At 47.9% G+C, this 10,399-nt stretch overlaps 1 protein-coding gene across 3 annotated transcripts; it reads left to right on the top strand.

Annotated features, from left to right (window-relative positions):
* The first annotated feature begins 892 nt into the window (after positions 1–892).
* Positions 893–8,951, top strand: SLITRK4 (SLIT and NTRK like family member 4). 3 transcript variants are annotated; one of them, XM_019956445.2, is made up of 2 exons: positions 893–1,291; positions 5,892–8,951. In XM_019956445.2, the coding sequence occupies exon 2, from the start codon at positions 5,942–5,944 to the stop codon at positions 8,453–8,455; it is 2,514 nt and encodes an 837-aa protein (XP_019812004.2). In that variant the 5' UTR covers positions 893–1,291; positions 5,892–5,941; the 3' UTR covers positions 8,456–8,951. The 3 variants fall into 3 exon arrangements, with proteins under 3 accessions (XP_019812004.2, XP_070641094.1, XP_070641093.1); XM_070784993.1 differs by lacking the exon at positions 893–1,291 and adding an exon at positions 1,933–2,130; XM_070784992.1 differs by lacking the exon at positions 893–1,291 and adding an exon at positions 2,343–2,645.
* The last annotated feature ends 1,448 nt before the right edge of the window (positions 8,952–10,399 follow it).

The following is a 10,399-nucleotide window of genomic DNA, read 5'->3' as shown; positions in this document are numbered from 1 at the left end:
GTTCAGGCAGACGGCCAAATTCTGGTTTCAAAGCTATTGCTAGTTTTAAAGAGTTTCTCATTTTTAAGCAAAAGCATTTCTGGGTACTGGTTATATCGTCTTGTGGGTGGAGCTACTGCAATGTGAATAAGTGGACTAGGCAGAACCTGGGTCCTGAAGACATCGCCCCTGCAGTATTACCTGAAAGGTCCTGGGGAGATAGTTCCCATTTATAACTTAGCTGTATTTACCTAAAACCAGTTTATTTCCACCGACACAAAGTAAAGAGAGAGAGAGAGAGAATTGTTTTTCTTAGCCGAGGAGCATCTACAAAAACTGCAAGGTTGGGGGAAGGGGAGAAAAACTACCATTTTAGCCTTTACTGGTTAGGAAAGCCAGGTATTTGAAATACCGTCTCTCCCCCTACTCCCGCCCCCGCCCCACAAGTTCCAGTGCTTGCTTTCTAAGCTTATTAACTGAATTATCAATCTGCATGAAACTGGTTTACACGTTCGCCCGGCCTCAAGACAGCCCTAACCTCCTGTGGCAGCACCAACAAATGGGGCCTGGCCTGTCCACACGCTCTGTTTGCAACCTCCGGATAGCTGAGATTCAATCCTAAAGCCTCTCTGGTATAGACACGCCAGTGACGGGGCTACTGAAGTGACTTTTCTTAGTCCATTTTATCTCCTTTCCTGTCTCCCCGAGGTATCCCAGAGGTCTCTTTCCTTTTTTTCTTACCAGACCCTTCCGCGCAGCCCCCAAACTCCAAACCTTGTTCCCCTTCCCTAAAGTCTCCCATTCACCGCCACCCTCCCCTAACCAAATTCCCCTCCCGGTCACCACCAAAGCCCGGAGAAGTGGATTGCACACAATGCCTCCCTTATAGGGCTTGAGCTGGGAACTGGGCATGCTCAGTAGCCAAAGCAGTTTTTTTTTTCTTCTTCTTCTTCTTCTTCTTTTGGTCGCAAGTGCGGCATCTCTCTCAGTCCCACACCTCTTTCCTCTCCCCTATCCCCTCTTCCCACCCCTTAATCAACCCCTCGTAACCCGTTCCACACCGAAGGTTCGCAGGGTTCTGAGGTGCGGAGAACTAACGCGTCTCCTAAATCCACCAAACAGTCTCACTTTGGGCTAAAGCTTCACACTTTTGCCTTAAAGCCCCCAGCCCCTTACGCGCAGACAGGTAGGAGGAGTGAGAACACTACTGGCTCCCAGGAAACTGGTCCAGAGAAGGCTCCATCCAGGATCGCCCGCGACCGAAGAAGTATTCCCGGAGCCCTCTGTTCTGCAGGGTGACAATTAGCAAAAGGTACCGTACCCGGGATACAAAGCCCAAGTGCGATTGTTGCCTTTGAATGTCATTGTTGTTGACTCACCGCCCCCCACACACACACCTCGATCCTGGAATGATTCAATTCCGCGTAGACTCGACGCCCCTATCTACCTCCCTTGACCCCCTGCCTTCCCCCAGGCTCTCCGCTGTTTCTTGGGCTTTGCCGGGATTGTTGGTGGCTCGCTCAAAGGAACGCCCCGGTTGTGTATGTGTGTGTGCGTGCGTGTGTGCCTTGGTTCTTAGGGGACTGGGGGAGGAGAAAGGACTGGAGTGTGCGTGTATGTGGTGGGGAGATGGAGGCTAGCGCGCCCGCGTTAGGCGACTGGGGTCTCTATGCGTGAGGATAGGGGTCGCTCCTCCCTAGGGGGTGTTTTAGGGAAAAAAAGGGGGCATGCGGGGAGGAAAGTGCGCTGTCTTTCCCGGCGTGGGGGTAGAAGAGGAATCAAGGGTGGGTGTCTGGGTGGGGGTTTGGGGGAGGCCTCGGGAATGTGCGGGGGTCGAGGTGCTTCAGTGTCGGAAGGGAGGGCTGCGTGAGTGCCCGGGGATTGGGGGTGGTGCGGGGGGCGGGGGCGAGGATTCGGCGCTTGTATGTGAAGGTGCAGCCGGTGTGCGAGGTGCTGGGTGCGCGCGCGGTGTCTGTCTGGGTGCGCGCGTGCGCGCCGCTGCCCGCCTGCTCGCTTGCGAGGGTTGCTCGCTGTGTTTGACGGGCGAGCGGGCGCCGAGGAGCTCCAGCCCGAATCACGTAGAGACCATCGCGGAAACTGCAGCGCGGATCGCGGCGCGGCGGGTCCGGCGAGAGCCGCCGGGGTCCGGAGGTGGGTGAATTTCCAGCTTGGGGCTGCACAGACACGCGCTGCCTCTTTCCCCAGCTCGGCTCGGCAGCGCGCGCGCGCGTGTGAGTGTGTGTCTATGTGTGTGTGCGCGCGCGCGTGCATGTGGAGGGGGGCAGGTAGCTTCTTATTTTTAGTTTGGGTCGTGTTGGTTTGGAGCGAGCTGAGTGGCCAAAGAGGCCGTAGTGGCTACCTCCCCGCTGCCGCGCGCTCCCGGCTTGCCTGCCCAACGCGCGGTCGCAAGTCCCCGAGGACCGAAAGAGTCCGGTGTCCTTAGCATCGTTGCCCCCGCCTCTCCGCCCCCGGGAGGCTGGGGCGACTAGGAAAGTGTCCTGGTCTACGGTGATGTGGGCTGTCGGGGCCGCTGAGCCGGGCTGGGCTTTTTTCCGACCCGCTCGCAGGCACTCTAGGCGGACCTGGATCTAGGGCTCCGGGCAGTGGCCCGCAAGCTAATTGGAGATTTCTGGCATCCCGCAAGACAGGGAATACGAGAGAAGCCGGTGGGTAACTCCAAAAACCCTGCAAAGCCGGGCAAGCGCTGGCAGCGCGAGTTTGCAAGATGCTCAAATGTTGAGCTGATTTCTGGCTTGGTGACAGCAGCATTCTGGGGCTGGCCGGCGTGGGGGGGTGGGGTAGGGGTGGGGGCGCAAGGGGGAGCCTGGGCCGCCGCTGTCGGCCAAGGAGCCACGGGGTCACTGTGCCTAGGGCTAGCAGGCCAGTGACGCCCCGGTAGCTATCACCCTCGTGGCCCGAGCTGGCCACCTCTTCCCCCTCAACCACCGCACGCCTGGGTCTATTAGAGGCCAACGGAAACTCCGGCAGCTGCCCCCGGTGGGACGGGAGCGCGCGGAGAGATGTGTGCGCAGCGGGGCTGAAGGCCCCCGCGACATCCCGAGCGGTCCCCGCCTCTGCTGCACGGCCCACGAGGCCGCCGCTCGGGCCCGGGACCCGGGAGGGGGCTGCATGCCTGCCCTGGGCACCGAGATGCGGCAAAACATTGCGGTACGCGCCATAGCCGGCGGCCCCTCCAGCCGCGTCGCTGCCGGCCCGAGGTAGCGCACCGGGGGCGGTGTGGACAGCGTCTCTCCGCGGAGCCCCCCGCCCCCTCGAGCGCGCCCCAGGCAGGCAGGCGGAGGTTTCCCGGGCCAGTTCCCGGGGAGCCACCTCGGCCCACCCTCCCCGGTCGTCGGCCCCCTGCAGGCCCGGTCCCTCCGCGCAAAGCGGAGCGCCAGGCGTGGCGCTCTGGTGGATACCGGATTTGTGGTAAGGCTAGGTTTGTGCAGTTCTGGCCGGCCGTGGGAGCCGGGTGTCTTGCGGGGCAGGGAGAGCGAGAGCGAGAGACGGAGTGGTGAATAAGGATACGGGCCGCCCTTGTAACCCTGAGAGATGGCTTTTGGTACTCAGCTCACACTTTGTGGATTTGCTTTTTCCTTTTTGCCTCCCCCCCACCCCCATTGCAAAATGTACAGGTTTTAGTGGTACCATGTGAATATGAGGTTTCTTTCGCTTACATTCATTGCCCCTTCAGCGCGCCCCCTTTTTTTGGAGGGGGGAGATCCTTTCTCCTAGCTTTTTTTCTTAATCTCTCCACTTCTCCATGGTCTCTTTCCCTTTCGGTCCCTCTTCCCTTCTCTCCTTGGCTGCTCTACTCCCCTTCTCCCTTGCTTGATCCTCCAGCCGCCTGCAGCTTCTGTTTCACTGGAGCTGCGTTTGGGAACTTCTAGCTTGTCCTTGCGCTCTCCACCCCCCCCCCCACCCGCCCCGCACTCCCCATTGCTACTTAAAGTAGAAATTGCAAGGGGGACAGCTCCTTATGCAATTTCAGGTCTGTTCGTGCTCCTTGTTCTTTTGTTTTGTACTGAATTCAGGTGTTCAGGTTTTTGGCTTGGTTTGGTTGCTTTAGCATTTCTTTGGGGTTGGGGGCGGTTCCGGGTGGGGGGTAGTAACAAGAAATGACTCTAAGGAAACAGAGTAGCTGTTGAAAACCAGATCTGTAGGAAGGCCAAGAAAGCATGTGAGATTTTGATTTTACAATGAAAGTTAGTTTGGATGATGTCATACTTTGAAATTATGACTTCCTTTTGCACTGCCAATTAAGCTATCGCCGTGAACTGAGGAAATGCTCATCTATATGGCAGCCAAGGAGCATCTGGGCAGTGCTGGCTGTATTCTGAACCAAACTACTCAAAATGCAAATCTTCGTGGGTCACTGGCTAAGGAACTGTCTACCTTGAGGCACGTTCGGTTTTGCCACTAGCTGATTCCTCCCGGGCAAAATAAACAAAGGAGTTTTTGTGTGTCACTTCTCTCTTTGTATCATTCTTCTCCTTGTGTGTTCCTGAGTAATTGATTTATTTAATTAATATTTGATGGTAACCATATTGAAATTCCGGACAGCTTCCCATTTGAGATGGAGGAGGCTCACATGAGTAAAACTGCATTGGTAAAATGCACAGTGCTTGCTGTTCCTTTTAATCTTTTCCATGAAGCATCACATATATTTGTACATGCATACAGTGTGGACGGAATTGGCAGCCACGGGTTAATTTGCCAAGCATGAAACTCGACTAAGTGATTCTTGGTTTGTTTGTAGACAGGGACAGGGGGTGGTAATATTTGGAGCGAGGTATTTGGGAACTGATGACTTTGAGGGCAGACATTGGCTGTGCTAAATGTATCTGGCGCTGCAGATAAAGCCTCCCAGGGACTGTAGTGTGTGAACCCCTCTTCCTCAGCAGTGGCAGTCTGTGGTCCAAGTGAAGGAGATCAGTATCTGAGCCAAGTGTCAGTCGGCCCTGGGTTCAGATGGCACCCAGAAGAATGGGAGAGTGTCAGGGAGGCAGGAAAGCCAGTTCTGGTGGAGTGGGGAGGCTGTCTGGACATCAGGTAATCAGTACAGGGCAAGCAGTTTTCTTTCCTGCTTTCTGGGACCCAAAGACAAAAAAGCCTTTTTTCCTCCCCTGTTTGGGAGATGACTGACAGGAAACTGGATACTGTTTATTTACCTGATACTCAAATTAGGCCATTTCCTACTTGGTTATTTTGCTGAACCCTCTCAGGGTCATGTGTGTGTGTGTGTGTTAAACACAGTGTAGAGCAGTGTACAGGAGTGAACTGATTCATGGCAATGTGCTTACCTCTGGACTGAAGCTCAGGAATGTATCTTTCCAGGGTTTCTTCCACCTTGATCTTTTGACCATTCCCTCTGCAGCCACTCAGTACTCCTATCGCCATCCTTCATGGAACCCAAGGCCCTAATATCTCCTCTGCCTGGCTTCTTACCAAGCTGAAGCGTTGAGAGTAGACATTTACAGATAGAAATTCCTTTCCTGGTGCTAACACTATGTGGTATAGTTGATGTTCTGGAGTCAGTCATTAGAGTTACCAATACAAGCTTGAGGTCTGAGTTCAAGGGTGGAATTTGGTGGTCCAAGTCTTTTAAAAAAAAAATGCTATTTTCAGATTGTTCAGGTTAAACCATGATGAGCAATCTTTTTTTTTTTTTTTTACTGTTGTTTGTTGTGTGTTCTGCACATGTAAACTTTGTATCAACTACAGGCACAGAAATAAAATGTATGGTATTTTTGGTGGTTCTTGTTGGACTGAGTGAGAATACTTGAAGTTTTGGGTGTCTTAAAAATACAAAGCGAATGATTATAGCCATGTGTTCACTGTGGTAGGATTTAAGCACAAATTCTTTTTCAAGTAACAATCATTGAAAAAAATGTTTTCTTTTTATTTTTTAGATTATTTCTCTTTATTCAGAAGCATAAAGTTGTTTGCTGATTGCAAGAAGATGTTTCTTTGGCTCTTTCTGATTTTGTCAGCCCTGATTTCTTCGACAAATGCAGATTCTGACATATCGGTGGAAATTTGCAATGTGTGTTCCTGCGTGTCAGTTGAGAATGTGCTGTATGTCAACTGTGAGAAGGTTTCAGTCTACAGGCCAAATCAGCTGAAACCCCCTTGGTCCAATTTTTATCACCTCAATTTCCAAAACAATTTTTTAAATATCCTCTACCCAAACACATTCTTGAATTTTTCACACGCAGTGTCCCTGCAGCTGGGAAATAATAAACTGCAGAACATTGAGGGAGGAGCCTTCCTTGGGCTCAGTGCATTAAAGCAGTTGCACTTGAACAACAATGAATTAAAGATCCTCCGGGCTGACACTTTCCTTGGCATTGAGAACTTGGAGTATCTCCAGGCTGACTACAATTTAATCAAGTATATTGAACGGGGAGCCTTCAATAAGCTCCACAAACTAAAAGTTCTCATTCTTAATGACAATCTGATTTCCTTTCTTCCTGATAATATTTTCCGATTCGCATCTTTGACTCATCTGGATATCCGAGGGAACAGAATCCAGAAGCTCCCCTATATCGGAGTTCTGGAACACATAGGCCGTGTGGTCGAATTGCAACTGGAAGATAACCCTTGGAACTGTAGCTGTGATCTATTGCCTTTAAAAGCTTGGCTGGAGAATATGCCATATAACATTTACATAGGTGAAGCTATCTGTGAAACGCCCAGTGACTTATATGGAAGACTTTTAAAAGAAACCAACAAGCAGGAATTATGCCCCATGGGCACAGGCAGTGATTTTGACGTACGAATCCTGCCTCCGTCTCAGCTGGAAAATGGCTACACCACCCCGAACGGTCATACCACCCAAACATCTTTACACAGGTTAGTGACCAAAGCACCGAAAACAACAAATCCATCCAAGATCTCTGGAATCGTGGCCGGCAAAGCCCTGTCTAACCGCAATCTCAGCCAGATCGTGTCTTACCAAACCAGGGTGCCTCCTCTTACACCTTGTCCAGCACCTTGCTTCTGCAAAACCCATCCTTCCGATCTGGGACTGAGTGTCAACTGCCAAGAGAAAAACATCCAGTCCATGTCAGAGCTGATACCAAAACCGTCAAATGCCAAGAAGTTGCACGTCAATGGCAACAGCATCAAAGACGTGGACATCTCCGATTTCACCGAGTTCGAGGGACTGGATCTACTCCATTTAGGCAGCAATCAGATTACCGCAATCAAGGGGGATGTATTCCGAAACCTCACGAATTTACGCCGGCTTTATCTCAATGGCAATCAGATCGAGAGACTCTATCCCGAGATGTTTTCAGGCCTTCATAACCTGCAGTATTTATATTTGGAATACAACTTAATTAAGGAAATCTTAGCGGGCACCTTTGACTCAATGCCAAACTTGCAGCTGCTGTACTTAAACAATAATCTCTTAAAGAGCCTGCCCGTGTACATTTTCTCGGGAGCACCCCTCGCTAGACTGAACCTGAGGAACAACAAGTTTATGTATCTGCCTGTCAGTGGTGTCCTGGATCAGCTGCAGGCTCTTACTCAGATCGACCTGGAGGGCAACCCATGGGACTGCACTTGTGACTTGGTGGCATTAAAGCTGTGGCTGGAGAAGCTGAACGATGGGATTGTCATGAAAGAACTGAAGTGCGAGACACCTGTGCAGTTTGCCAACATCGAACTGAAGTCCCTCAAAAACGAAATCTTGTGTCCCAAGCTCTTAAACAAGCCATCGGCGCCATTCACGAGCCCTGCACCCGCCATTACTTTCACTACCCCGCTGGGGCCCATTCGAAGTCCTCCTGGTGGTCCAGTGCCTCTGTCCATTTTGATCCTAAGTATCTTAGTGGTCCTCATCTTAACTGTGTTTGTAGCTTTTTGCCTTCTTGTTTTTGTGCTGAGACGAAACAAGAAACCCACAGTGAAGCACGAAGGCCTGGGGAACCCCGAGTGCGGTTCCATGCAGTTGCAGCTGAGAAAACATGACCACAAAACCAACAAAAAAGATGGCCTGGGCACAGAAGCATTCATTCCACAAACCATAGAACAGATGAGCAAGAGCCACACCTGCAGCCTGAAAGACTCTGAAACTGGGTTCATGTTTTCTGATCCTCCAGGCCAGAAAGTCATGATGAGAAATGTCACTGACAAGGAAAAAGATGTATTGCACGTGGATACCAGGAAGAGACTAAGCACCATCGATGAGCTGGATGAATTATTCCCGAGCAGGGATTCCAATGTGTTTATTCAGAATTTTCTTGAAAGCAAAAAGGAGTACAATAGCATAGGCGTCAGTGGCTTCGAGATCCGCTATCCAGAGAAACAAGACAAAAAAACCAAGAAGTCACTGATAGGCGGCAACCACAGTAAAATTGTTGTGGAGCAAAGGAAGAGCAGCGAGTACTTTGAACTGAAGGCAAAACTCCAGAGTTCCCCCGACTACCTACAGGTCCTTGAAGAGCAGACAGCTTTGAACAAGATCTAGGTCATGCAATCTTACTTCCTACAGAGGACATTTATTTAATGATGAAAGTGCCTTTTGTTGACTTCTCACTTCCAAATACTATATTATCAATAGGCATAGAGACAGGTGTTTCCAAGGGTGTCTCATTAACTGTAGCTGCAAAGATGTGTCCCGTAGAAGAGAATTTCCTTAATAGATTTTACTACATAAAACCTATACTGTGGAGTCCTGTGGGGATACTGCAAACTCTATTGCCAAAGGGATGCTTTATATACATAATTCACTGAATTTAACCTCAAGAGGCAAATCTGTTTTGTACCCCAATGCAAAACCTTCGTCTCTTTGTGCTCTGTAAAACAAACTCAAGAAAACTGGTACCAGTGTTTGTACCTCAGCTGGGTCCTTCATCTTGCACGTAGATTCAGTTGGTGGAACTGGAATACTCCTTTTGATTTGTGGCATTGTAACAACTTTGTGTAAAGATTCTCTGAAAAGTAAAAAAAAAAAAAAAAAAAAAGCATGCCAAGAGAGAACATTCGACAGTATTTGTAAATCGGTAAACTTTATGGCCTGCATCTTGAAACCGCTGGATTTATAATGTTAAATTGTGCAAATATTTGTTTAAAATATACCATGCATTACATAACTATAAAATAAATTTGAACACTTTAAGCATTACCTGTCTAGACATAAAACCTAAAAGAGAAAAAAAAATAAATAAACGTGAGTTACCTAGCGTTTGTGGTGATCTGAAGAAATACGTGATGTTTATCAGAATTAAACATGGCTCAAATTCAACTAATATTAGAGTTTGTTCTCAGTTATGTGAAATACCCACAATCCTTAAAGGTTGTCCAAAATTAGCAAAGTGCTTACCGTGTGAGCGCACCCAAAGCTATTTTTGTAACATAATTCATATTTATGAAGTACTTTGTATACTAAATAGGAAAATATGTACTCCTTAATCTGTATTTAATATGCCTGACTTGTTTTCCTGACCACAGGGAATTTATCAATAGTATACATTTAGACAGCAAAAATATACCAAACTGAAACTGAAGCTTATGTGTACAGAAATATTTTGGACATTGTGATCAGGTATCATTTAAAAACAAAAAAAAAACACAAAAATAAACAAAAATAAAAAAATAGTTCTGTGCTATCATTGAGAATTTAGCATATTATCTTCAGATTTGTTACCAACCGTGCATTTTAAAATAGGTTCCTTAGTTTTATAGACTGTGTCTGAGGCAATTATTTGCCATCACTTGTCTTGCTTTTCAGGATTCTATGAGCTGAATTCAAATAGTTTTCACTACGAATATTTAAAAAATAATGAATAAGGTTAATAGTTATATCTTGTATGCATCATATCCTGTTCTTTCATCATTCTGACTACTATCAGATAATCAAGTAGAACAGTAAACATCATGGTAATCTGCAGCTATGAAAGCCACACTGTAAAATGCTTTCATTGGTCTCAGATGAGTTCACAGTCTGCAAGTACAAATGATATGCCACTGTGTTTGCTTGTGCTGTTAACTTCTAAGTCAAAATTGGTCAAAGGAAGGGAGCACTTGATCATGGGAGATATTTTAATATTTTTAGGTTCTCCCAATTAGCAAAGGGACATCCTGAAACACATTGCCTTCTTGGCCTACCTGCATATGTATATTATTCATGTTCCATCTCTTATAATTACTGTATTGATCAGTAAGATGACCAAGAAGGTAAAATATAGGCATTCTTAATGAATTTCAAGTGGCAGGTATTTTGGTGCAGCTTCTAAAATGATATTATGATTAAAGTTGTAACAGCAGTCTCTTTATTAATGACTAATTCCAGGGCTTTATGTGTTTGTTGCAAGATTAAAAAAAAAAGCAAACAAACAAACAACTTGGCATTCTTGGAGGTGTTTGTGTGTATGTGTGTGTTTGGGTGTACATGCATACATATAGATTATTT

This window comes from Bos indicus, chromosome X, assembly GCF_029378745.1.
Source record: "Bos indicus isolate NIAB-ARS_2022 breed Sahiwal x Tharparkar chromosome X, NIAB-ARS_B.indTharparkar_mat_pri_1.0, whole genome shotgun sequence".
Taxonomy (NCBI): domain Eukaryota; kingdom Metazoa; phylum Chordata; class Mammalia; order Artiodactyla; family Bovidae; genus Bos; species Bos indicus.
This window is presented reverse-complemented; position numbering and strand designations above follow the sequence as displayed.

Bases quoted from the DNA above. Each gene is read 5' to 3' on its own strand.
- SLITRK4 (XM_019956445.2), top strand. From the start codon at position 5,942: ATGTTTCTTTGGCTCTTTCTGATTTTGTCAGCCCTGATTTCTTCGACA.